General features: G+C 37.6%; 1 protein-coding gene across 3 annotated transcripts; it reads right to left on the bottom strand.

Annotated features, from left to right (window-relative positions):
• Positions 1 to 1,647: 1,647 nt before the first annotated feature.
• MFSD8 (major facilitator superfamily domain containing 8) lies at positions 1,648 to 27,376 on the bottom strand (the record flags this gene model as incomplete). 3 transcript variants are annotated; one of them, XM_081091644.1, is made up of 12 exons in its annotated part: positions 27,242 to 27,376; positions 24,862 to 24,953; positions 23,062 to 23,105; positions 20,790 to 21,030; positions 19,178 to 19,291; positions 17,494 to 17,638; positions 16,715 to 16,770; positions 14,911 to 15,019; positions 11,860 to 11,994; positions 5,296 to 5,399; positions 4,959 to 5,209; positions 1,648 to 2,997 (listed from the first exon to the last, which is right to left on the bottom strand). In XM_081091644.1, the coding sequence occupies exons 1-12, from the start codon at positions 27,304 to 27,306 to the stop codon at positions 2,782 to 2,784; spliced, it is 1,572 nt and encodes a 523-aa protein (XP_080947770.1). In that variant the 5' UTR covers positions 27,307 to 27,376. The 3 variants fall into 3 exon arrangements, with proteins under 3 accessions (XP_080947770.1, XP_080947769.1, XP_080947771.1); XM_081091643.1 differs by lacking the exons at positions 16,715 to 16,770; positions 17,494 to 17,638; XM_081091645.1 differs by lacking the exons at positions 1,648 to 2,997; positions 4,959 to 5,209; positions 5,296 to 5,399; positions 19,178 to 19,291 and having other exon boundaries at positions 11,856 to 11,994.
• Positions 27,377 to 27,536: the final 160 nt, after the last annotated feature.

Genomic DNA, 27,536 nt, shown 5'->3' with positions numbered 1-27,536 from the left:
TGTTACTTAGACAAGTACTTTAACTTCTCAGTACGTCTTCACCTGTATGAGGGGAATCATAATAGTGCCTATTATATGGTACTATAAAACTGAGAATTAAACTGTACATTACACATTACCTGGGATGTGAATTCTATAAATGTTCACTATTATAGTTTTCATCATTACTATTATTGATGTTATTTCTGTCATGTATGGTACTTAAACCAAGGGTAAAGTTTACTCTGTAGGATTAGCATGCCCCAAAAATGTAAGACAGAAGGAGGAGTTGTGAACATTAGGGAAGAGGGATCCCAGGACGTGACCAAACAGCCAGAAAATTGGTTCTAATAAATCTAATTGAAGCATAGTCTTGCTATGGGAGGTGGAGAAGAGTGAAAACAATCTTAAAATGTAATCACAGGATGATTTCTGTCAGATTAAGCCTTCTATTACAGCCAAAGAAGTTGGATTTAAGAATACAACAAATCTCAGTAGCAAAAAACACAGAACAATCCAATTTAAAAATGGACTAAAGATCTGAAAAGACATTTGTCCAAGGAAGAAATACAAATGGCCAACAGGTATGTTAAAAGGTGCTCCACATCACTAATCCTCATGGAAATGCAAATCAAAGCCACAGTGGAGTATCACCTCACACCTCTTTGTGTCTGTGCGTGTGTGTGTGTGTGTGTGTGTAATATTATTCAGCTATAAGAAAGGAGATCCTGCCATTCATGATGACATGGATGGACTCAGGGCATTATGCTAGCTAGGTATGATATGAATTTTATGTGGAATCTAAAGAGGTGAACTATTAGAGGGAGAAAGTGGTATGATAGTTTCCAGGGTGTTGGGATGGAGGAAACATAGAGATGTTGGTTAAAGAGTACAAACTTCCTGTTACAAAATGATTAAGTTCTGGGGATCTGCGGTATAACATTGTGATTATAGCTAATAATACTGTATTATATACTTAATTGTTGCTACGAGAGATCTTAAATGGTTTCACCACCAAAAGGAAATGGTAATTATGTGATGTGATAGAGCAGTGGTTCTCAATCTTGGCTGCACATTAGAATCACCTGGGAATCTTTTTAAAATCCTGATTTCTGGGCCTCATCCTCTGGAAATTCTGTTTCTTTGTTATGGGGTGGGGCCACAACATTAGTAACAACAAAGAAACAGAATTTCTGGAGGATGAGGCCCAGAAATCAGGATTTTAAAAAGATTCCCAGGTGATTCTAATGTGCAGCCAAGGTTGAGAACCACTGTGATAGAGATATTAATTAATGCTATGGTAGTATAATTTTACAATATATAAGTGTATCAAATCAACACGTTGTATACATTAAACTTACACAATGCTATATGTCATATCTCAATAAAGCTGGAAACAAACAAAAGACATATGAAGAATACATCCATCTACAAGTCAAGGAGAGAGGCCTCAGAAGAAACTAACCCTGCCAACTCCTTGATCTTGGACATCTAACCTCTAGAACTGTGAGAAATTTCTGTTTTTCAAGCCAAAAAACAAAACAAAACAAAAAACAGTACCACACACTTAGTATAAAGTGTAGATTATAGTCTTTACTCTCAATTTTGAAAATATTTATAGAGTAGGAAACATTTGGAAAAGTATTTTGAAATATCTTTACTTTTTTTGGTAATTCTGACTATCCACATACATATTTATATACTAGTTCCTTGTATCAGCATTCAACCTAGGTAGAGGTAGAAATGTATACAGAGACCATATACTCAAGTAAACTCAGTAAACTGTGTTAGGTTAAAGCCATTTGTTTCAAATATTGTCCTGACTAAATTGGGGCTGTCATGGCTCATCCAAATGTAAAATAATGCAGATCTGAATAGCTGTGCAGACATAGACTGAAAACTGTTGTGTCTACCTTGTCACTAATAAGTGGTGAGAAAAGTAAATAAGTAGTTTTCCTCCAGAATTTAAGGGAGTTGAAAATGCCAATAATTATAATAAACAGTTTGTTTCAGTATATGTATATAATAACACATACACAATAACACATACCTGGCTTATGTCTCCAAAGCAAATTACTTATTAGCACTTGGAAGAAAAAGTAGTTAACTCTACTAAAGGTAGTAAAATTCATCCTGGTCTCTTAATCCTTTTTATTACTTAAATATTAGCATTATCCATATTCATCTATTAATTTAGAGTTATTTAGTGAGATAAGACAGAAGGTGTATTAAAAATAAATTAAAGAAGGTAGGATGGGAGGCATAGTAAGTGGAACATTTAAAAGTCATGATATTTATTTCATAAGGGAACTTGATAGTAATAGAAAATGCATTTTAAATAAATAAAAAGTAGGTATCTTTGATTTGGTCAAGATACCTACTATTTAGGTAAACCGTTGCTACAATTTCATTCTGTTATACATAATTCTTCTAGAACTTTACTGTGGTTCCACTGCATAGATATCCTCTCATTGTTTTAAGTGATACCTCTGCAGTTCAGAGAAAAAACATCGTTTCCCATTTATAGACCATTGCTCATTCACTCATGAATTCATGTAACCCCCAAAGGTGCTGAGTGAAGAATATTTCTTTTTTGAGATAAAGAAATTGACCCAGAATGTTTTTTTATATTATCTTACTATTCAGTTACTCATAGAATTCCGTGTTATTCAATATATTCTCTTGCTTTTCAAAATATATAATACCTGAAGCCTGACTTTTGGAAACTGACTCATAGCAACTGTCTGGCAGAGCCTTGGTAAAGGAAGTCCACGCAGCAAGTACTGTGCATCCCAGTGTTAATTAGCTAGGTTCCTCTTGACTCCTTCCATGTCTTACAGAAAAAGCAACGAGTCTTCTGTAAACCACCCCCAGGAGTGTGATGGTGAGCACAACTATTCCACACACAAGGCTGAATGCCCATCGTGGGCCCCAGGAAGTGTACACTTGGCTGATGAACACGGGTCCAAGAATCCGTGCTGCACTTCCAGAAGCTGTTAACCAGCCCATGTACACACCCTGTGAGGTGGGGATGGGGAGAAGCAGATTGATATTCAAGTTTAGTTATTTTAAAAATAAGAATGATGCAACTATTACAAAACTATGGGAAACTCATAGGAATCACTTTCTCCATCTTTGATTTGTGAATTATATATAAAATGCATTTTTATAAATACAGCAATTAATGAACAGTAAACTTACTTGATAGATTCAGCTTAGGAAAAACAAAAGTAGTAGAAAAGAACAAGTTAAATATCTGCTGAGGCCCTGGGAACAATAGAATTTATTAATTTACTTTTTTAGACTAACATTTATTTTCTACTTGCTATCTTCCACACACTGTGTTAGGTGCTTTACATATATTTGCCAATGTTCACAAATGTTTATTACTGGTGTCCCTACAAATGTGGAAGCTGAAGCTCAGAAATTCAAGTAACTAACAAGATCTCTGAAGCCATGTGTGCCTAACTCCACTGTACCACCTTCCCACTATACCACATGTCACTCCTCCAATTACTGTGCAGTGCAGCATTATCTTTAATAGTCTCACATTGAAAATCTAACTGTCCACATATCTCACTCATATGTGGGATATAATGATCAACATAATTTAATGAACAAAAATAGATACAGAGACAAATGGCAGGGGAGGGTGTGGGGTTATAGAGCAACCAAAGGACTTGTATGCATGCATATTAGCATAACTAATGACACAGACACTGGGGCAGGGGGAGCTTGCCCAGGGTGGGAATGGCTGGGGGCAGGGTGTGTCAATCGGGGAAAATGAGACATGTGAAACTTTAGACAGTTTAAAAAAAAGAAAACCTAACTGTCCATCAGTGGTGGATTAAGTAAATAAATTATGGTATATTTAATTAATAGAATGCTAAGCAGTTGCTAAAAAGATTGCAATTGTTACTTTGATATTTTTCTCCATTTTGCTTCTATATTTTAATTTTTATATCATGAATATGGAAATTCTTATAATAAAAACTAATTTTATTTTATTTTATTTTTTTAAAATATATTTTATTGATTTTTTACAGAGAGGAAGGGAGAGAGATAGAGAGTTAGAAACATCGATGAGAGAGAAACATCGATCAGCTGCCTCCTGCACATCTCCTACTGGGGATGTGCCCGCAACCCAGGTACATGCCCTTGACCAGAATCGAACCTAGGACCTTTCAGTCCACAGGCCGACGCTCTATCCACTGAGCCAAACCGGTTTCGGCAAAAAACTAATTTTAAAATATACATAGCTGCTGTACTTTTTTTTATTAAGGTATTACATGTGTCCTTATCCTCCTCTTGCCCACCCCTCACCCCTCGCTCGTCCCTGCTCATGCCCTCATTCCCGTTTTCTGTGTCCATTGGTTATGCTTATATGCATGCATACAAGTCCTTTGGTTGATCTCTCTCCCTTACCACCACGCTCCCCTACCTTCCCTCTGAGGTTTGACGGCCTGATCGATGTTTCTCTGTCTCTGGATCTGTTTTTGTTCATCAGTTTATGTTGTTTATTATATTCCACAAATGAGTGAGATCATGTGATATTTATCTTTCTCTGTACACTTTTAAGGCTATTGTGTTTTCATCTTTTAGTAATCGTACCTAGGGCCAAATGAAATTAAGCCTAGAGTCAAATTTGCCTATCAATTTTCGTTTCCCAACTGTTGCCTAGTTTAAGAATAAGTTTCAGAACTTTATGCTTCAGATATTTTTTTTCTATGAAAATGATTTTGAGCTCATAACCTCTGGATTCAAGAGAGCTTTGAGTTTTTAGATTGCTTTTTGTTCAGTTTCAACACACAAGTCCTATAAGTACTTTTTAAAAATTGTCGGGGTTTTTTTTAATAAATTCAAAATGCTGAATATGATAAAAATCCCCTGTACCAGCTCGTGTGAGAATACAGAATGGTAGCACAGAATGTCAGTGAAGCATATTTCACATAATTGCAATGCCAGGATAATTGACTCACCTGAGGTTTTGGTCCCAAAATTTTTGAATATAATGTATACGACATAACATTGCAGGATGGGTAGCCTATTCCAATTAGCACAACTGATGTGAGGAACTGGGCTAGATGGATCATGGGGGTGTAGAGGCACCAGGCTTGTTCAATTGGGCAACCAGTTGGTCCTTCACTCTGATCTTCTCTTGGAGACCGCCAAAGAGTAATAATAATTTCCCCAAATGTGGTAGTATTAGGAATTGAATGATTATGTAAATCTGTAAAAACAAAATTAGTATAGTGCATGACTTATTACTAGATGAATAACAGATGCAATGTAACATAGAATTATGTATGCATATACCTTCCCACTGTATCTTGGGAAATTGATTTCCCCAAGGTAACAAGATAAAGAAGCCAATCCATATGATGACAAGTCCTCCCAATAGAATAGCACGCTCGCCAATCCTGTTAGAGAACAGAAACATTATAAGTTTCATTACTTTTATTTCAAAAACTATAAATAAAATATTTTGATGCTTTTAGTGATATATCAATTAAATGAATGCTAAGTATAATTTCCCACTAAGAACCAGGACTTCTCTAAAAACTGGCTTATTTCAGGTCTGGTACAGAAAAATGTATAAACTGAGCCTGGACATTTACTAGGTGTATCGGTTAATAACACGGATTTTGTAATGAAAGAAAACACGATAACTTCAAGAGAAACATCGAAAGTGCTTTATTCAGCCCTGACTGGTTTGGCTCAGTGGATAGAGCGTCGGCCTGCGGACGGAAAGGTCCCAGGTTTGATTCCGGTCAAGGGCATGTACCTTGGTTGCGGGCACATCCCCAGTAGTGGGTGTGCAGGAGGCAGTTGATCAATGTTTCTCTCTCATTGATGTTTCTTACTCTTTATCTCTCTCACTTCCTCTCTGTAAGAAATCAATAAAATATATATATTTTTTTAAAAGTGCTTTATTCAAAGTAATGTCCATCGCTAGCAACACATTTCCCCCATCTTTCAGGTAATCTGTGGATATCGTCCCAATAGAACTTTTCTTGTTTTAAGGCAAACCATTCAGAGACCCAATTTCCCACTTCTTCATACAATTTGAAGTGCTGCTCAGAAAGTGTGTGTGCCATCGATCAGAACAAGTGGTAATCTGAAGGAGCAAGGTCTGGTGAATACAGCAGGTGGGTTAATACTTCCCAGGCAAGATCTTTTAATGTGTCTTTAACTGGTTTTAAAGTGTGTGAAAGGTGCATCATCATGAAGTAAAATTACTTTGCCATGTCTTCTAGCCCATTCTGGTTGTTTCACAATCAAAGCGTGGTTCAAATTGATTATTTGTTGTTGGTAGCGATCAGTATTAACGGTTTCACCTCGTTTTATAAGCTCATAATACACCACACCTTCCTGATCCCACCAAACGCAAAGCATTGTCTTCTTTCTGAAGCGATTTGGCCTTGCAGTCGATGTTGATGGTTGACCTGGATCAACCACAATTTTGTGCGTTTGAGATTCTCAAAATAAATCCACTTTTCATCGCCAGTCACAATTCGATGCAAAAAAGACTTTCTTTCATGCCATTGAAGCAAAATTTTACTGATGACTTTTCGGTTTTCCATGTCTTTTGTTCAGTTGATGTGGCACCCATTTCCCTTCCTTTAAAATCTTTCCCATTGCTTGTAAGCGATCGGAAATTGTTTGCTGAGCAACGTTTAATCTTTCTGCAAGTTGTTTTTGAGTCTGACAGGCATCTTCATCCAATAATGCTTGTCATTGTTGGTCTTAAAACTTTTTCGGTTGACCTGGACGTTCTTTGTCTTTCACATCAAAATCACAACTTTTAAAGCGTTTAAACCAGCGTTCACATGTATCTTGAGATGGAGCATGTTCACCATAAGCTTCCTGAAGTATTCAGCAGCACTTTTCTTCAAAATAAAGTAATGAATTAAAACTTCTCGCAAATGCTCTTTTTTTGGCACAAAATTCGACATTTTTTTTAATATATTTTATTGATTTTTTTACAGAGAGGAAGGGAGAGAGACAGAGAGTTAGAAACATCGATGAGAGAGAAACATCGATCAGCTGCCTCCTGCACATCTCCCACTGGGGATATGCCCGCAACCCAGGTACATGCCCTTGACCGGAATCGAACCTGGGACCTTTCAGTCCACAGGCCGACGCTCTATCCACTGAGCCAAACCGGTTTCGGCAAAACTTGACATTTTTAAGTGCAAAAATATCTATTATGTTAACACCTTCAGCAAAATCGACATACAAAGTTTTGAAGCTTATTGTCAATACAACAAAATAGCATACATATCAAATCGCATATATATCAATATATGTGTAACTCCATCTATTGAAAAAAATCCACATTATTAACCAGTACACCTAGTAGTCATACCAGAGTGCAGAAAAGCTACCAGTGACTACTAGGTCATGATAAAAGGACTCAGAGCCAATTGGAAGAAGCATGACTATGTGAACACCAAAAAAAATAGTAATGACAATGGACTGAAACACATAAAAATGTTATAATCTATGAATTCATATTATATTAAAATACTCTTGATCACTTTTAAGAGGATATTAGCAAACCAATTCTTTATTTTAAAAGTCAGTTAAAATAAAAGGAAAGAATCACCCTGTCTTTCCTATACTGACTGTGCCTCAGAATAACCAAATAGTTGGCAACAGGAAGTTTCTCCTTATCAAAAATACTACAGCAAATAAAGAAATGATAAAATTAAAATAGCATTTTGCAATGATCTATGAATTAATTCATAGATCTAGGGAATGTCAATGACCACTTACATAATAAAGAGATAAACAAAACATTACATTTCTCCAGATGTAAGTTTATAACACCACCTATAAATTATTCTTGTCAAAAAAATTAAACTCAAGGAGAACCAAGATGGCGGCATAATGTATAGACCTGTGCGTGCTGCCTCCCACAACAACATTGAAACTACCAATTATAAGACAAAACAGCTATCATTCAGAACCATGGGAAAGCTGGCCCAGTGGAAGTTCTACAACTGAAAGGAAAGAAAGAAGTGCATTGAGAATGAGTAGGAGGTACAGAGGCGCCAAGAACAGAGGTACGGAGTGGCACGCCAGGCGGGCTGCAACTGGATGCGCGGTTTTTTTCAATCGGAAGGGGATACAAGCTCTCAAATCCACTGAGCTTGTTTGGGGCGGGATTCTGAGGTCCCAGACTCCTACAGGGAGAGGCGGGACTGCCTTGCAGCGGGTCCGAGAGGGAGAGTGGCTTTCTCACGGAGCTGCTCGCTGGCACTCGGGAACACGGAGACGTGGAGTCACAGAGAGGCGAGGAGTTGCGGAGACGCTGACGACAACCATTGCTGTTTGCTCCGCCCTGGTGATTCTCTGAGACCCCACCCTACTCAATTTACATCCCCACCCAACCTGTGCCAGTGGCACAAAAGGAACCACCTGCGCTTTCGCAGCCTAACCCAACAAACTGCAGATTTCAACTACTCGCATCCATAAGGGACACACTCAAGAAGCAGAATCAGGTTCGGAGGAACCCGGAGCCGGACTCGGCTGGGCCGGTGACATGGAACCGCTATACCAGCAAACGCACAAGCAGGTCCACCAGATCCAATCTCACATGGGATGCTGGGAGACGGCAGACAAGCAGTCTGTGAACTTAGTAGAAAACGAAATCCAAGCAAGCATACCAGATATTCAGCCAGCTAGAATGCCTGGAGATTTTGTCCAGCAAGGAGCCTCCCAACAAAAGACAGAATGCCAAACTTCGTGTTGACCAGTTAAAGTATGATGTCCAGCACCTGCAGACTGCTCTCAGAAACTTACAGCATCAGCGATATGCAAGGGAGCAGCAGGAGAAACAGCAAGAGGAGCTTCTGTCTCGCACCTTCACCCCCAACATGGGATGCGGCGCCCCCTGTGAGGCTGTGTGAGGCTGTGACAGCCCCTGAGAGGCTGCGTGAGGCTGCGATGGCCCCTGCGAGGCTGTGTGAGGCTGTGGCGCCCCCTGTGAGGCTGTGTGAGGCTGCAATGGCCCCTGCGAGGCTCTGATGGCCCCTGGGAAGCCGGCAGAACCGCGCGAGCCGCCCAGATGGCTCCGTTGACGGCCTGCGAACCAGCTCGCAGCCCCACGCACAACTATCACCCGAAGGGCGAGAGGGGAGAGAGCAGCTGTAGTGTTGCTTTCTCCTCACTTCTGGTAGCGAAATCCTCATTTTAAACATAAGAGGATACGTTATTTTAAAAAGCCGTTACGTGGCTCCGCACCCTTTCTGAGTAGAGCATGAACAAGTCATGAGAGACTTTTCCGAACACAGGGACAGGTTGCGGATGGAAATAGCTACATTTTCCATGTGTATGACCTTTGACCCAGCGACAAAAAGCGTGCACCTATGGATGAGGACAGTGTGGGGGTAAGGGCAGAGGGTGGGGAGGGAACTGGGTGGAGGGGAGCTATGGGGGGAAAAAGGGGGAACAACTGTAATAATCTGAACAATAAAGATTTATTTAAAAAAATTAAACTCAAATCTCATTAAACTTCCAGATCTAAGTAAGTATCAATTTTTTTTTATTTAGGAAAGATCATAATTAGTTTTGTTTTTCAATGAAATATGTAGACAACTAGTAAGTTCAGTGCAGCAAAAAATTTCTCACTGCCTTTCTAAGTATCAATTTTTGAAAAATAGAGACAGGAAATTTTTTTTTAATTAAAAAAACACACCATAGGGATTCAATCAGTGAGATACAAAATATGGGAAACTATAGGGCAAATGGTTTCTTTTTTTTAAATAATTCTTTATTGTTGACAGTATTACATATGTCCCCTCCTTCCCCCATTGACCCCACTCCAGCCCACCCTCATCCCCCACCCCAGGCCCTCACCACCCCACTATCTGTATCCAAGGGCAAATAGTTTGTTCAATTTGTAAAGGAAAAAGAGAGAGTGAAGTGGAAAAGATTAGATTAAAAGAGAAGACACTTGAGAGCCTCAATCAAGTGATTAAGCTACGGAACAAAACAAAGAACAAACAGAATGGAAACAGTAGAGAAAATGTGAATACTGCCTGGATATTTTATTTTATTTTATTTAGAAATCGCTTAACTTTTATAGATGTGATAATGTCAGCATTAACTTTTAGAGATACATACTGAAATATTTATGGCAGACATGAAATAATGCCTGGGATTGACTTCAAAAGAATCCAGGTGTAGGGGGTAGGGAATGTGGAGGTACAGATGAATCAAAAGTATGCAAGTGTTTATTATTGTTGAAGCTGGGTAATGCATATTAGAGATTCAGTGCATGATGCTCTCTGCACCTTTGTATATGTTAGAAATTCTCCACAAAAGTGAAATATACAAACAAAACCAAAGGCTTCTTAAAACAAACCCAAACTCTTCCCATCTCTCTTAGAATACCAACAAGGATTCACATTTTTCCAACCTGATCTACCTTATTCCTCTCACTCTGCTCTGGCCAAACTGGCCTTCCTGCTTGTTCCTTAAACATGCAAAGCTCAGTCTAATGTGGGAGTAGAGTTCCAAGCCACTCCAAGGCTGCTCTGTGACTTCACTCGGGTCTCTGCTTGGATGTGACCTCCTCAAGCATGCCTTTCTTAAGCACTCTGTCAAAACAGCACTTCCCCTCTCTCCCTACCCCCTCCTACCACTCTATTCTCTTCCTCTATTCTGCTCTTCTTCATAGTACTTTATCACAACCTGACCTCACCTTTGCATTCATTGGCTTTCTCTCCAATAGAATTCACCTTTGCATTGGCTTTCTCCCCAATAGAATTCAAGCTCTTTGAAGGTATAGAATTGGACAATCAGTATGAATGCCCATTAGCAGGACAGCTCTACTTCTGTAGCAAGATATAATACATTTACTATTAATTAACTTTGAATATGAATTTGTCATCTATATCTACATCTTGGCCCTCTACTGGGCTCTTCAATGGTATACCCATAACACCCAACTCTACATAATGACTCAATATTTATTCATTGATTTTAGAACTTTACTTGAGTTGTATATTATTAACATATTTTAGGAATAATTGTTTGATCTGTATAACTTCATCTACTAATATCCCACCCCAGACTATATGAATGAATTTAATTTTATACCAGCATTTGCCCCAAAGTGTATTCTTTACAGTTGTCCTCATATAAAATGCTTTTTTTTTAGAAAGTGTTCTTTGGTCAAAGTTACAAATAACTTTCAGAAATGCTACATGCTGTATTTGTCATGATGGTGATATAGTATGTATATACTGAAGATTTAGAGTAAAGAAGTTTGGTAATTTTAACCAGAATTTTCCAGATTTAACCACTGAATCTTTTTTGTTGTGTAACATATATTACCATGCAGCAGAACAATGTTCTATGAAATACACTTTTAGAAATACTTTAGTAAAATATAATAAACAGATGCTACATTAGAAGGCAATTATTCACTTTGTAAATATATTGCTTTACTAAAGAATATGCCATATGGTTAAGAAATATGCTCCCTTAATAAGCTTTACATCTATTTTCAAATGTTCAAAGACTAAAACTACCACATAAAAAGAGAAAAGCTTTCAATTGTTTTACTAACACATTCATTTACATTGTTAACTGTTACATGTTTCACTTTTTTTATATATATATAATTCACTGATTTTATACAGAGAGGAAGGGAGAGGGGTAGAGAGTTAGAAACATCAACCAGCTGCCTCCTGCACACCCCCCACTAGGGATGTGCCCGCAACCAAGGCACACGCCCTTGACCGGAATCGAACCCGGGACCCTTGAGTCCACAGGCCAACGCTCTATCCACTGTGCCAAACCGGTCAGGGCTACATGTTTCACTTTTAAAGTAAAGATTGGAAACAAAAACAAAGACATATAACTTACTTTTTGGCAAGTGATTTAATTCCCATGAAAATAATAACAGCCTCAATTCCAAGAGCAGCAAGTATTATTCCATCATATAATACAGCTTGTTCTCGAGTCCAGGCATACATATCCATTGTTAATGGAGTAAGGATGCTGAGAAAAACAAAAAAGACAGTATTCTCATTTTATTTAAATCATAGTCATTGTTAAAGCGATATAGAAACTTTAATAATGCTCTTGACACGTTTAAGAATTTGTATCCCTTTTCCAGATCTAAATAAACAAAAATTTTAAAACATTTTTAGCACTTTTTTTATTCATTGATTGTAGAGAGGAGGAGGGAGGGAGAGGGAGAGGGAGGGAGGGGGGGGGAGAGAGAGAGAGAGAGAGAGAGAGAGAGAACATGAATTTGTTGTTCCACTTATTTATGTATTCATTGGTTGATTCTTGTATGTGCCCTGACCGGAGATCCAACTTTGCAGTATCTGGACAATGCTCTAACCAACTGAACTACCCAGCCAGTGCATTTTCAGCATGTTTCGATGTTACATGCACAAGCTACTAAGTTTGAGTGTTTGTGTTCTTATTTTTTAACATTTTATTATAAAGTAATATATCCGCATTGTTGAAAGTTTGAAAAACAGGAAAATAAAACAAAGAAACCAAAACTCCTACCATTCTAATATAACTAAATAATCATGGTTATATTTTGGGTTAAATAAGTCTCTTTTCAATTAAATAATGTTACCATTATTAGATTATTAGAATCTTCTGGAATTTCTTTTCTCTTCCTCAGTCTCTTTCATCCCTATCATTGAATGTATGTATTTTTCACCCTACCTCTCTGAATGTCTCTCTTCCCTTATATGACCATCTCCTTCCTTGCCAATCTTCTTTTCCTATTTTCTTTTTTTTTTTAAATATATTTTATTGATTTTTTACAGAGAGGAAGGGAGAAGGATAGAAAGTCAGAAACATTGATGAGAGAGAAACATCCATCAGCTGCCTCCTGCACACCCCTCACTGGGGACGTGCCCGCAACCAAGGCACCTGCCCTTGACTGGAATCGAACCAGGACCCTTCAGTCAGCAGGCCGACGCTCTATCCACCGAGCCAAACCAGTAAGGGCTTTTCCTATTTTCTATCTCTTTTTGTTAACTAGCTACAAAATGGAACTGAAATATATTTAAAATATTCATTCTTTTCCCCTGGCCAGTTTGATTCAGTGGATAGAGTATTGGCCTGCGGACTGAAGGGTCCCGGGTTAGAGTCTGGTCAAGGGCACATGCAAGGGTTGTGGGCTCAATCCCCAGTAGAGGGCATGCAGGAGGCAGCCAATCAATTATTCTCTCTCATCATTGATGTTTCTATCTCTCCCTCTTCCTTTCTCTCTGAAATCAATAAAAGAAATTATTTTTTTTTTGTTTTGTTTTTGTTTTTTAATATATTTTGATTTTTTACAGAGAGGAAGGGACAGAGATAGAGAGTTAGAAACATCGATGAGAGAGAAACATCGATCAGCTGCCTCCTGCACATCTCCCACTGGGGATATGCCTGCAACCCAGGTACATGCCCTTGACCGGAATCGAACCTGGGACCTTTTAGTCTGCAGGCCGACGCTCTATCCACTGAGCCAAACCGGTTTCGGCTAAAAGAAATTGTTTTAAAAGTTCATTCTTTTTTTTTTTAAAGAACATATAAAAAACTAAAAAACAAAATTAAAAATAAAACATTACCATTTTTTAAATTTTAAAATCAGATGAGTTGATGTGAAATATAGTTTGATAGTTTCTCAATGAGTTAAACACAATTACCATATGATCTAGTGGTTCCACTTCTGGATATATACCCAAAAGAATTGAAAGCAGGGACTCAAATAGATACTTGTACACCAGTGTTCATCACAGCATTATTCACAAGAGCCAAAAGGTGGAAATAATACAAATGACCATAGATAGATGAGTAAACAAAATTGGTATACATATAATGGAATATTATTCAACCATAAAAAGGTATGAAATTCTGACACATGCTAAAACATGAACTTTGAAAACATCATGCTAAATGAAATAAGACACTAAAAGACAAATGTATGATTCTACTTATATGAAGTACCTAGAATAGACAAATTTAAGGAGAAAGTAGAATAAAGGTTACCAAGGGCTGGGTGATAAGGAGTGCAGACATTGTTTAATGGGTGCAGAGATTCTGTTTGGAATCATGAAAAGGTTCGGGAAATGGAGAGTACATTCACACAACACTGTGAACGGACTTAATGTCACTGAACTGTACAATTAAAAATAGTTAAGCCCAGCTGGTGTGGCTCAGTGATTGAGTATCGATCCATGAACCAGGAAGTCATGGTTCGATTCCTAGGCAGGGCACATACCCGGGTTGCAGGCTCGCAGGCTCGATCCCCATTAGGGGGTGTGAAGGAGGCAGCCAATCAATGATTCTCTCCCATCATTGTTCTCTCTCTCTCTCTCTCTCTCTCTCTCTCTCTCTCTCTCTCTCTCTGAAAATAATAAAAACATATTTATAAAAATAGTTAAAATGGTAATTTTTTAAAATCCTCACCCAAGGATATGTTGTTTTTTTAACTGATTTTAGGGTCTACCTGGTAATGCTCAGGGGATAGAGCATTGGCCTGCAGACTGAAGGGTCCCAGGTTCAATTCTGGCCAAGGGTACATACTTTTTTGTAGGCTCCAGCCCCGGTCAGAGCACATGCAGGAGGCAATCATTCAATGTGTTTCTCTCACATCAATGTTTCTGTCTGTGTGTCTCTCCCTCTCCCTTCCACTCTCCCTAAAAATCAATGGAAAAATATCCTCGGGTGAGGATTAACCAAAAAAAAAAAAAATTATTTTAGGAAGTGGGGCGAGAGAGAGAGATGTGGGGAGTAAGATTACAGACAAAATTAACTACATTTAAATTAAATATCAAACACTTTTTACATCATGACAAGGAAAATGTCTTACATAAAGTTGAGAACAACTATATGCCTGATTAATATTGCATTAAATATAAATTGTTAACATAATCTGATGTAGATGAAGATAAAACTTACGTTTCAAAAAGGGCAAAGATAAATAGGACCACGAAAAACAGAACATTGGTAGTCACTACAGCCACTTGATCAATATTTCTCTGGGAAATCTGAATGTCATCTGTACTTGCTGTGATGAACAAGAGAAAAATTATATTACCCTCAGGTGTTATTTTGTCATCAAACAATGTAGAAATATATGTAGCAAATTCTATGACTAAACATTTAAAATCATTTTTAGGCTTCAAAATAATTTAAAATTAACAATGTATATGACAGCAATAACTTTTAAATGATATTTAAAAGTAAAGTAACTTTTCTTCCCAGGAAATACACTTCAAATTCTGTTATCTACAGGAGATACTCTGTCTATTGGTGTCTCTCAGTCCAGAAGATGCATGTATTTTACAGAATTCTTTAAAATGATCTTATACTAAATACATGTGCTTTAAATTTCAGTTGCAGAGTTTTTTTCCTATATTACCTTAATCTTAAATTACGAGGATTTCATGAAGACCTGAAATAGTTTATAAAATCAGTTCTCATTTCTGTGATTCACTTCAATGAATATATATATATATTTTTTTTTTTTTTTAAATATATTTTATTGATTTTTCACAGAGAGGAAGGGAGAGAGATAGAGAGCTAGAAACATCGATGAGAGAGAAACATCGATCAGCTGCCTCCTGCACATCTCCCACTGGGGATATGCCCGCAACCCAGGCACATGCCCTTGACCGGAATCGAACCTGGGACCTTTCAGTCCGCAGGCCGACGCTCTATCCACTGAGCCAAACCGGTTTCGGCCAATGAATATATATTTTATTTTGAATTTCAATCATATGTGAAATTAGTATTAGTAAATATCCTCATGTTATTACCATAAAAATCCTAATGTTATTTATATTTTTGCAAAGTAATACTTTAGGAGGGCAAAGTGAGTGTACTGCCTTATCTTGAACCAGTGTAGTTAAGCTATACACTAAGTACAAACTATTCCTGATATAATTGAGAAGTGTGAAGCCATATAGATCTTAGATACATCTGTCATGCTATTTTACTCAGAATAAACCAGGTAAGTAATACAAGAATGTGTTCATTTATGCTGTATAAGTGTATATGTAGCAGCAGCAGGGGGCAAGCAGTGACTTTCTATAAGTTTCTATAATTTTTCCATAATGGTACCTGCCTTTTTATCTCAGGATTTCTGAGGAGTTTCTTCTCTAATTTCAAATGAGATTTGGAAATAGTCTGCTATACTTGGGTACAATTAAGAAAGCACCTTGGGCCCTAACCGGTTTGGCTCAGTGGATAGAGCATCAGCCTGCGGACTCAAGGGTCCCAGGTTCAATTCCAGTCAAGGGCATGTACCTTGGTTGTGGGCACATACCCAGTAGGGAGTGTGCAGGAGGCAGCTGATCAATGTTTCTCTCTCACTCTCATCGATGTTTCTAACTCTCTATCCCTCTCCCTTCCTCTATGTAAAAAATCAATAAAATATATATATTTTTAAAAAAGCACATTGTATACTCAACATAGGGTCATGACCTCCCTTTCTAAACATACAAAACTGTAGGATTGGCTCTCTGAAACCAAGACTAAGTGATTTTTAGCAATGGTTTTAACCTCACCAATCATGAACACCAAATAACTGATATTCGTATGTCTTTTCTTTTTAAACAACTTAGGTAACTTTCAACTTTGAAGATCTTTCCTAAGTCACCCCTTTTATTGTCCTCAGAAGCAAAATCCAAGTAAATACCAATGGATCATTAGAAACACTTTGTTAATTTTATAGTAATTTAGTTAAACAGCTTAATAGTACCTTCTTCAAAATTAATACTTTTACACTGTCGTCCTGAGTCATCCACACGATGCTCTCTTAAAAAGAAAAACATAAATATTGTATCCATGAAAGGCTTAGTATAATAGACAAATGGGTTAAATTTATTACTAGCCTTCTATTTTTTCACATTCTGATATAACTTTTTATATTGGCTTCTGAGTTATGAAAGTATTAGCAATGAGATATAACAAATTTTAAAAGATACAAGTCATGATTCTTATTATACTATATAAAATGGAAAAAAGAACAACCAAATTCATCCAAAAGCATATGTGATCTACCTTAATCAGTATTGGAAGTTCAACAGTGATTTTTAAACATTAGTTGTAAATGTTTTTGGACCCTTGGTTAAAGTACTCCAAAGAAATATGAACTAACCAAATTTTTATAGCTTTATAAAATTTCTTCTAATATATAAAAGATAAAAGATACATTTGAAGTAACTTTTGTATTTAAGGTTGATACTAATCACTAATCTACTTAAAATGTTGCTTTCATGCCATTTTCCTACTTAGAAAACTAGAATTAGTCAATCAAGACCAAACCTTAACTTTTCAAAGACCTTATAATCTGTTCTCATTTATCAAATTGTCTATTATTTTAGTTACAAGTAAGTGCCTTAATCAGAAAATATGAACACAATTATAGACATGAAATAACAAATTAAGACTTCTTAGGAACAATTATCCTCCATCAATGATAGTGCTTATTTAATTTCACAGTCTATAAAAGTAGTTTTATCATTTCTGTCTAATTACCTTAATATAAAAAGGATCAGAATAATATTTAAAACTCCAAGGAAGGCGCCAAGTAAAACTGGTGCTGTATACATGTTTATCTGAAGCTGTATAGTCTCCCATGTCACGCCCTTTTCTCCAATGAGTGCAAAACAGGTCTGAAAAACTTATTAAAGTAAAACAACACAGTGAATTATTTTATGGAGACACAGATTTTTAAAAATGTGAAAGACGTTTACCACGAAATTAGAAGTAACACGGGATCATTCATCTACATCAGTGGTCGGCAAACTGAGGCTCCCGAGCCACACGCGGCTCTTTGGCCACCTAAGCGTGGCTCTTCCACAAAATACTGACTTCTGCGCATGGGCCACGAAGTTTCAATCGCACTGTACGAGCACGCCTGCACGTGGTATTTTGTGGAAGAGCCACACTCAAGGGGCCAAAGAGCAGCATGTGGCTCGCGAGCTGCAGTTTGCCAACCACTGATCTACATCATGCATCTGAACAGACAGAAAAAAACTGGTTCTGGGTGAGGGGGATGGAAAAATTCACTCTTTCTATATAAAGCACAGATACAGTATAAAAAATATACAGTATGTCTGTGGTATTAAAATTTCATGGGATGGAGTGTTTAGGAAAAATTGTCTAAAAAAACTCCTTAGGGGGTCAATAATGAAATAAAGATTGAGAAACACTGATGTGCATGAATTTACAAAGGATTAGATCTCAAGTAGTTACTTCAGTAATTTCATTTTTTTAAACATCTCCATAAGAAATATAAATTATACAATTTCTTCCATAAATGAATTATACATTTAATCAACTTGTCACATTTCAACTAAATATTTTAAAATACTACTATGTATGTGATATTTAAGCTACATATATTTAATATTTTAAATCTAATTTTATGGCACAAATCAGATTGGGAGAATACTGATTTGTTCTCCTGATTTAGATTCTGTATCTGGCTCTTCCAAAAATGTACATGTAGTTTTGTGGTGAGGATTAAGTAAGATACTGTAGCACTTAAAACAGTATCTAGCACATACTCAGTAAATGTTAGTGCTTATTGATGTAGTTATTATTAGGGAAGTTATCTGAACTTTTCAGGCCTACATTTACTCATCTATACAGAATGTTTAAATGAGATAGTCTTTAAAATATGCTTTAAGTGATCAAAATATTTACTGAGAACCTGTGTATACCAGATATTATGCTAGACACTGAGGGTAAAGTAAGACCCAGAGTTAGTACATATGGAAAATAATATAAATAATAAATAACATAAGAATAAACTTTCACATACAACTGTAAACCTACTTTTGCGCCATCCTCTAAAGAGTCTAGCCCAGGGGTGGGCAAACTTTTTGACTCGAGGGCCACAATGGGTTCTTAAACTGGACCGGAGGGCCGGAACAAAAGCATGGATGGATTGTTTGTGTGAACTAATATAAATTCAAAGTAAACATCGTTACATAAAAGGGTACGGTCTTTTTTTTCAATAGTTTTATTCATTTCAAAGGGGCCGGATCCGGCCCGCGGGCCGTAGTTTGCCCACGGCTGGTCTAGCCTCACTGCTGCATCCAAAAATATTAGTTTCCCTTTAACTATGAGGTTTTCAATTTGGATTTCATTTACCATTTGAACTTAGAAGCTCTTCCCAATTCAAGTTAAGTAGTTACAAGTGAAAAACACCTACCTGGACCTAGAATAAAACCTAATGCTTGACATGCACTTGTATTTGCCATGGAACTTGTTCTTTCCTGAAGGGAAGTAGCACCAGCAATATATGATCTAATAACTGCCACATTTCCTAAGAAAAGACACAATTAAAAAAAATATCCTTCAGTTTATAAAATTTCAACTTAAGTTGGCTTTATGCAGAGGAAATATTAATCCCTAGTATAGCCACTGTTTCCTCTTTATGATCATACAAAGCATGTTTATTGAGGAAATGCACCAATTAATAGAAAATATTATTTTTAGTAATATGAAAACACAGTTAAATATTTGAATGAATAAAAAATGGCATTAGCCTAGCCAGTTTGGTTCAGTGGATAGAGCATCGATCTGCAGACTGAACTGTCCCAGGTTCGATTCTGGTCAAGGGCACATGCCTAGGCTGCGGGCTCAATCTCCAGTAGGGGGCATGCAGAAGGCAGGCGATCAATGATTCTCTCTCATCATTGATATTTCTATCTCTCCCTTTCCCTTCCTCTCTGTAATCAATAAAAACATGTATTTTAAAAACTGGCATTATAGGAATGTTAAACTATTTTTTCATCATTAAATACTGAGAAAGCACTGAGTAAATGGCATATTACTCATTGCTATAACTACTTTTAAAAGCAAGATGTCAAAAACTGCATTCTTAGACTTATAATAAAAGAAACAGAAAAAAAAATCCACTAACAATTTAATTCAAAAATTTATTGAGCAATTACTGTGTATAAGAGACTTAGCTAGGGACCAGGCCACAAAATATGTTTTTTAGTCAAATTGTCTGTATGGTTGGTGATATAAGATAAAAACAGCGCAAAACAGTATATAAGAAAGGAGCAAGGCCGAAACCGGTTTGGCTCAGTGGATAGAGCATCGGCCTGCGGACTGAAAGGTCCCAGGTTTGCTTCCGGTCAAGGGCATGTACCTTGGTTGTGGGCATATCCCCAGTGGGAGATGTGCAGGAGGCAGCTGATCAATGTTTCTCTCTCATCGATGTTTCTAGCTCTCTATCTCTGTCCCTTCCTCTCTGTAAAAAATCAATAAAATATATTTTTAAAAAATTTAAAAAAACAAAAAAAAGAAAGGAGCAGGGCCCAAGCTGGTTTGGCTTAATGGGTAGAGCATCAGTCTGTGGACTGAAGGGTCCCGGGTTTGATTCTGGTCAAGAGCACATGCCTGGACTGCAGGCTCGATCCCCAGTAGAGGGCATGCAGGAGGCAGCAGATCAATGATTCTCTCTCATCATTGATATTTCTACCTCTTGCTCCCTTCCTCTCTGAAATCAATAAAAATATATTTAAAAAAGAAAAAAGAAAGGGACAGGGTAGCCTAAGACAATTCATGGAAAATGTGAAACTTGAATTAAATCTTAAAGTATGAAGAATGATGGGAACAGAAGAGAGAAATGATGAGTAATGGGAACATCATGAGCAGAAGCTAAATGATAGGAAGATATCTATGTTTGCAATCACACATCTATATGTTGAACACTGGATATGAGATTAAGAAAGGGTGACATCAAGTGAGATTGGGCCATAAATTTGTGAATCTGACACAACAGAACATACATATATATACATGCATATTACCTGCTCCAAATCCCACCAATCCACGAGCAACCAACATGTAGTATTTATTATGAGAAGCTGGGACGTGCACATACGCATAGAGGCAGTTGGCTGCCACCGAAATGAAGATGGAGACAATGAGAGGTTCTTTTCTTGGTCTATAATTAGACCACAAACCAAATATAGGTGAAGCTACCATTTGGCCAAGACTAAATGAAGCAATAACCCAGCCCAAAAAACTTGTATCAGCTGTCCTGTCAATCTGCAGAAAAAAAGTACAATGCTTTAAGAATTATTATCCAAGAAAAGTCAAATTTAAAACATAAATACATTTTTTCTGACATGAAATATATATTTTTAATATATTTTTACTGATTTCAGAGAGAAAAGGAGAGGGAGAGATAGAAACATCAATGATGAGAGAAAATCATTGATTGGCTGCCTCCTGCATGCTTCCTACTGGGGATTGAGCCTGCAACCTGGGCATGTGCCCTTGACTGGAATCAAACCCGGTATCCTTCAGTCCACAGGCCAATGCTCTATCCACTGAGCCAAACCAGCTAGGGCTAATATTTCTTATGTAAAAAAATAAAAACAATTCTAACTAATATAAGTTTTATAATACCATTATTTATAGTAAGTGATTCCGATTTCTGACATTATAATGAAATGTACTGAATTCACTAAACACAAGGAAATGCTTGAGAAGCTTCATATTTTGGAATGATTATAAAAACAGTTGCATCAGCCTGGCTGGCTTGAATCAGTGGTTGAGTGTGGACCTATGAGCCAGGAGATCATGGTTTGAATCCCGGGTCAGGGCACATGCCCAGGTTGCAGGCTCGATCCCCAGCAGGGGGTGTGCAGGAGGCAGCCGATCAATTATTCTCATCGATGTTTCTCTCTCTATCCCTCTCCCTTCCTCTCTGAAATCAAAAATATATTTTTAAAAAATGTTGGTTCAGCCCTAGCCGGTTTGGCTCAGTGGATACAGCTACCTAACTTCTCTAAGTTTCTTCATCTGTCAAACAGGAGTGATAATATCCACATCACAGGGTTGTTATGAAGAGCAAAAAATGATGTAGGTGAAAGATTTAGTACTGTGCCTGGTGCATATGAACTCTCAATATTATGATGAAATAACTTGAAAATATTAAGTTTTTTGATGAAACTGTTACATTTGTATTGCTAAAGAACCAATTATAAGTTCATGTAATCAAAACATTTACCTTTGAAGAGCTTTCAAATATCTGGGGGAAGGTGTGAACCTTTTCAAAATTCAACATATTGGACTGAGTAGCCCTAATTATTGCAAATACTTTCTCTTGAGAATTCTAAGGTTAATTAGAATAGTACAGGGACCATACAAATCAACAGTTGTGATGCATGGAAATATACTTTTAGCAAAGATGTTGCTGCAGAATTGTTAAATATTATTTCAATTCCAATAACTCTGCCAGTATGGAAAGAATTTTTACTGTCATGGGTATAATTTTAAATTTTTTATTTACTGATTTGAGAAAGAGAGATATCGATTTGTTGTTCCACTTATTTATGCACTTATTGGTTGATTCTTGTAGATGCCCTAACTGGGCATCTAACCCCCAACCTTGGTGTATTGGGATGACGCTCTAACCAACTGAGCCACCCTGCCAGGGCTCATGGGCAATAATTTCATGTAATATAATTTTAAAATTAATTTTCAAAATAGCAATGCAAATGTAGCACTAAATCTAGTTTACTTTTGTTTTGTTTTTATTAGAGAGGTGGTTTTGATAGGATGCAAAAGTGGTTAATAAGTAGGTGACCAAACCTGTGCGTATGCCTGGGACTGATCAGGTATAATCCTATTTTCCTGGCATAGAACTCCTTTCAACTTTATTCTGGTTTGCACAATAAAGCATATGCTCACATTACTTATAATCTTCTATTGAAGAATTATTATCTTGAGTTTTTTTAGTAAAGATTAAATCATAGCACTAGCCGGTTTGGCTCAGTGGGTAGAGTGTCAGCCTGCAGACTGAAGGGTACCAGGTTTGATTCTGGTCAAGGGCACATGCGCAAATTGCTGGCTCGATCCCCAGTAGGGGGCCAGCCAATCAACGATTCTCTCTCATCACTGATGTTTCTTTCTCTCTCTCCCTCTCCCTTTCTGAAATCAATAAAAATATACTTAAAAAAAAAGATTGGGAAAAAAGATTAAATCATAGAATATCAAAGAAACTCTAGAAAACTCTTAACTAAAGAGTTAATACTACTAAAGCTACTTAAGAGAAGAATAAAGTGTACAAACCTTTTGGAGATAGGGCCATATTGACATTATCACAATAGAAAATCCTGTAAAGAGGTAAACTCTGTTATTTATATTTACAATGATTCCATCATTATAAGTACAATTTTTTAAATTCTAGCATGGATTTTAAAAATCTGAATTTACAAATTTATGCCCTAAAATGTCTACTTTATCAAACAATGTGGTTTTAGGCTTGAAAGAATACATAAGTACAGTCTTTGACCATAATTAATATAATAAAAGTCAATTACCTATTTTCCCTTACAAGCCTTTACTATAAATGATAATTACTAAAAGCTCTGTTAAAGTGTTTATAGCAGAAATGGAGGAAAGGCCACTTTGTTATAGAGTAAGAGCTAGACTCCTAATCTGTGTTGTTTGGGAGAGATAATTAACTATAGGGATGTCTAGGAATAAATGAAAGAAGGCAGTAGTTATAAAGAACCAGGACACTGCCCTGGCTGATGTGACTCAGTTGGTTGGGAATTGTCCTCATACACCAAAAGGTTGTTGGTTTGGATTCCAGATCAGGGAGGTTTCAGGATCAATCTCCCGTAGGGGGTATGCATGAGGCAGTCCATCAGTGTTTCTCTCTTTCCCTTTTCCCTTCTCTCTCTCTCTCTCTCTCTCTCTCTCTCTCTCTCTCTCTCTGTCTCCCTCCCTCCCTCCCTCCCTCCCTCCCTCCCTCCCTCCCTCATGTTAATCCTCACCTGAGAATATTTTTCCATTGGTTTTTAGAAAGAGTGGAAGGGAGGGGGAGAGACAGAGAGGGAAACACCAATATGAGAGACACATTGTTTGGTTGCCTCCCACATGAGCCCACCTGCAACGGAGGTATGTGCCCTTGACGGGAATCAAACCTGGGACCCTTCACTCTGCAGGCCAACACTCTCTGCACTGAGCCAAACTGGCTAGGGCTCCCTTCCTCTCTCTTTAAAAATTAATTTAAAAATCTTTTTAAAAAAACACAAAACAGGACACTTAAAAGTCATTACTTCTGTTAGGCTTTAATGATTGAGAACTGTAATGATAAACTCCATTGCTATTTCTCAATTTTAAATGTTAGGCACATGCAATCAAAATTCTATAAAGTTTTTTTAAAAGAAGTTTTATTAAGATATAATTCACATATCATACAATTTACACATTTAAAAAAATACAATTCAGTGGTTTTTGGTATAATCACAAATATGTGAAACCATCACCAAAGTCAATTTTAGAACATTTTAATGACTTAAAAAAAGAAACCCTGGCCGAAACCGGTTTGGCTCAGTGGACAGAGCGTCGGCCTGTGGACTGAAAGGTCCCAGGTTCGATTCCGGGCAAGGGCATGAACCTGGGTTGCGGGCACATCCCCAGTGGGAGAGGTGCAGGAGGCAGCTGATCGATGTTTCTCTCTCATCGATGTTTCTAACTCTCTATCTCTCTCCCTTCCTCTCTGTAAAAAATCAATAAAAAAAAATTAAAAAGTAAAAAAAACCCCAAAAACCCTGAACCCTTTAGCCATATTTTGCTACACTCTAGAATAGTTACATTCATAGAAACTGAAAGTAGAATGGTGGTCCCTAGAGGTTGGGAGGATGTGGTAATGAGGAGCTGTTAATTGGGTAAAGAGTTTCAGTTTTGCAAGGTGAAAAACTAAATATTGGTTATACAGCCATGTAGATATACTTAACACCTCTGATCAAGATGGTAAATTTGAAGTTATGCAGCTTTACCACAATAAAAATAATTTTTTTAAAATTAAATATTAAAATATATTATACAAATTTCTAAAATTATGTAATTTCTAGTACTTACCTACACTGCTGAGAAACATAGTAAGATACAGAATCCTAATAGATCTCCATCGGCTCTTATAATGCTCCTCAGTTTCTATAATATCCCATTCTCTAGGTGTAAAGAAGAAAGAAGTAGTACTAAGTTATCTCATTATATGCAAATCTTTCTGTGGCACACCTTTATTTTCTATGGTCTAAAATCATAGAAATGATAAGAGAGGTACAATTTACTAATACTGGTTTTCCTGTACTAATTCATCTATGAATAAGCACTATTTCTTTGGATTTCCATGGGTTGTATTTATGCATCATTATACAATTTTATTATTCCAAAGTGCTGAAACTTGTAAAACTGACAAAATGAATAAAGTTTGTCAAAATAAACTGGCTCCAATAATTAGATCTCCCACAGGTGGGATATACAACTATTAAATATTTTAAGATAATTACTGTCATCATTATGACATGCTCTACTTGATGACAGCAAATTAACTTCGCTGCAGGAAGCTATTCTGGGTCAAATTAATGTAGAAGTGACACCAGGAAAGTTTGATGTGACCTAACACATTCCTAGCCTGAGGCCTCCTGGAACACTTGCCTTTGCTCTAACACGTGGACTAGAGAGAGTGGGTTGGTCGTTCATACAGGCTTGTGATTTGGAGTAAAGGCCAAGTATATTAATCAGACATCCTACTACTGTCAGGTGATATACATGAGTGTATATACCCATTACATTTTTACATATGCATAAAGAAAGAGTGAAATTTACTTTAATATGAGAATTATGTTTTCAATAATTAAGACAAGCAAAAGAGACAAAATAATTTCTGATGTTCCAAGATTATTTTCTAAAATAGATTTCAGACTCAGATTAGTCTTGAAAAAAGAAACTTTATTTTTCAATTGTGATGTGACTGGGAGTGGTAGAAAGGGAGGGAAGAAGAGAGATAATAGATCTACTGTGCCAGGTATGTTAAATCAGTTTCTGATACAATATTTACATAGGTATGAAGTGCTTAACACCACACATACCATTGCATAAATAAGAAGAAATCTTTAGACCTTAGTCAAACTTCTATGTTCTAACTACACACAATTCTATTGAGCTTATATATGGTTTTTGAACCAGCATCAAAGTAGAAGTCCCAAAACAAAGTTGGGAGAAGAGAAGTTGCTGACGACAACAACAAAAACAGGTTTGCCAACAGATAACAAAAACATGATGAGGGTTAGTCTGCCAAGAACAGATTAGGCAAACACTAAAAAAGATATGAAACTTTAAAAGTATAGCAGTGTGTAATAAAACAGAATAGAAGCAAATAGTACAAAATGTCTCAATAGGCCAAGAACATCACTCCATTACAACATTTCAGCATTCATATGAACTGTGATCTCAAGATAAAATTACATTACATATATTGTGGAGTAAATCAGAGACCAGAGAAATACATTTTCCAAAGAGTTTCTGAGTGGTAAAATAAGGTTTGGTGCTTAAGAAACACAAATGAGCAAAAATGAATGTACAGAGCTTTAATTTAATAGTGTATTAATTTACTTGATTTTAATTATTATTTCAAATAAAATGATACTTAACTCCGTTTTCCTAAAGGCAAAAATACATACTTAATTGCACAGTAAGAGATAATCTAACAATTCTGAATTACTGTCCACAAAGTAGTGTACTGTGACCCTTAATTATAAGGAGCAAAATAACCTTATAATTAAGGGTCAAAGTACACTTCATCTCCTAAATAAAAAAGTAGTCTTTGTATATTTGGCACAGGACAACGGCGAACCCATTTCGGACGGGCTCACTTGCTAACAAAGAATCCAGCAATTAGCCCTGACCGGTTTGCTCAGTGGATGGAGCAACGGCCTGCGGACTGAAGGGTCCCGGGTTCATTCCGATCAAGGCCATGTACGTTGGTTGCGGGCACATCCCCAGTGGGAGGTGTGCAGGAGGCAGGAGATGGATGTTTCTAGCTCTCTAGCTCTCTCCCTTCCTCTCTGTAAAAAATCAGTAAAACATATATTTTTAAAAAGAATCCAGCAATTAGGTCAATACTAAGAGCTGTGTGTTCAAGTAACAATTAGAACCATCATCTCGGAATTTTTGTGAAATGTGTGAAGGGCTCAGCTCTGTAGGCCAAGTGCCGAATGACTTGGCGGCTGCACCTGCCGAGTGAACGTGCTGAGGCCGTTTGACTTTCTGTGACACCTTCACCTGGACCTGCGGGCTCGGACTCCCCCTCCTCTGCGGTGGGAGATCAACTTCCGGTCACGCGTCGCCCGCCGCCCTGGCCACCTCTCCCCCTTCCGCCCGGTATGGCTGGCACCCATGAAGGGGCCAGTCCCATTAGCGCAGGAAGCTTAGGGTGCCTTCCCCCACATCCGCTCACCTGCTTCCGGGTGTGCGGTCGCCTAAGAGCGGCTCCTGCTCAGCCTGGACCCCCAGGCCCGCCATAGTTACCGCGCTCGCTAGGAGGTGAGAACCTAACTATCGCGACACCTCCGGCCCTTCACATCCCTACACTAAGGCTGTCAAACCAATCCAGGGAGTGCGCGTGCGCGCCCGAAGGCCAACAGTTGGCGGAGAGCCCCAGGTCAGAGCTGGAATCGCGCGGGACTCGGGGCGGGGCGAGAGGAGCCAGGGGCGGGGCCCTGAGTCCCAGTCCTCCCCGGAGGGTCAGCGCC

The sequence above is a fragment of the Myotis nattereri genome (assembly GCF_964212035.1).
Source record: "Myotis nattereri genome assembly, chromosome: 5".
Taxonomy (NCBI): Eukaryota; Metazoa; Chordata; class Mammalia; order Chiroptera; family Vespertilionidae; genus Myotis; species Myotis nattereri.
Note: the sequence above shows the minus strand (reverse complement) of the source record. Positions and strands in the feature narration are given on the sequence as shown.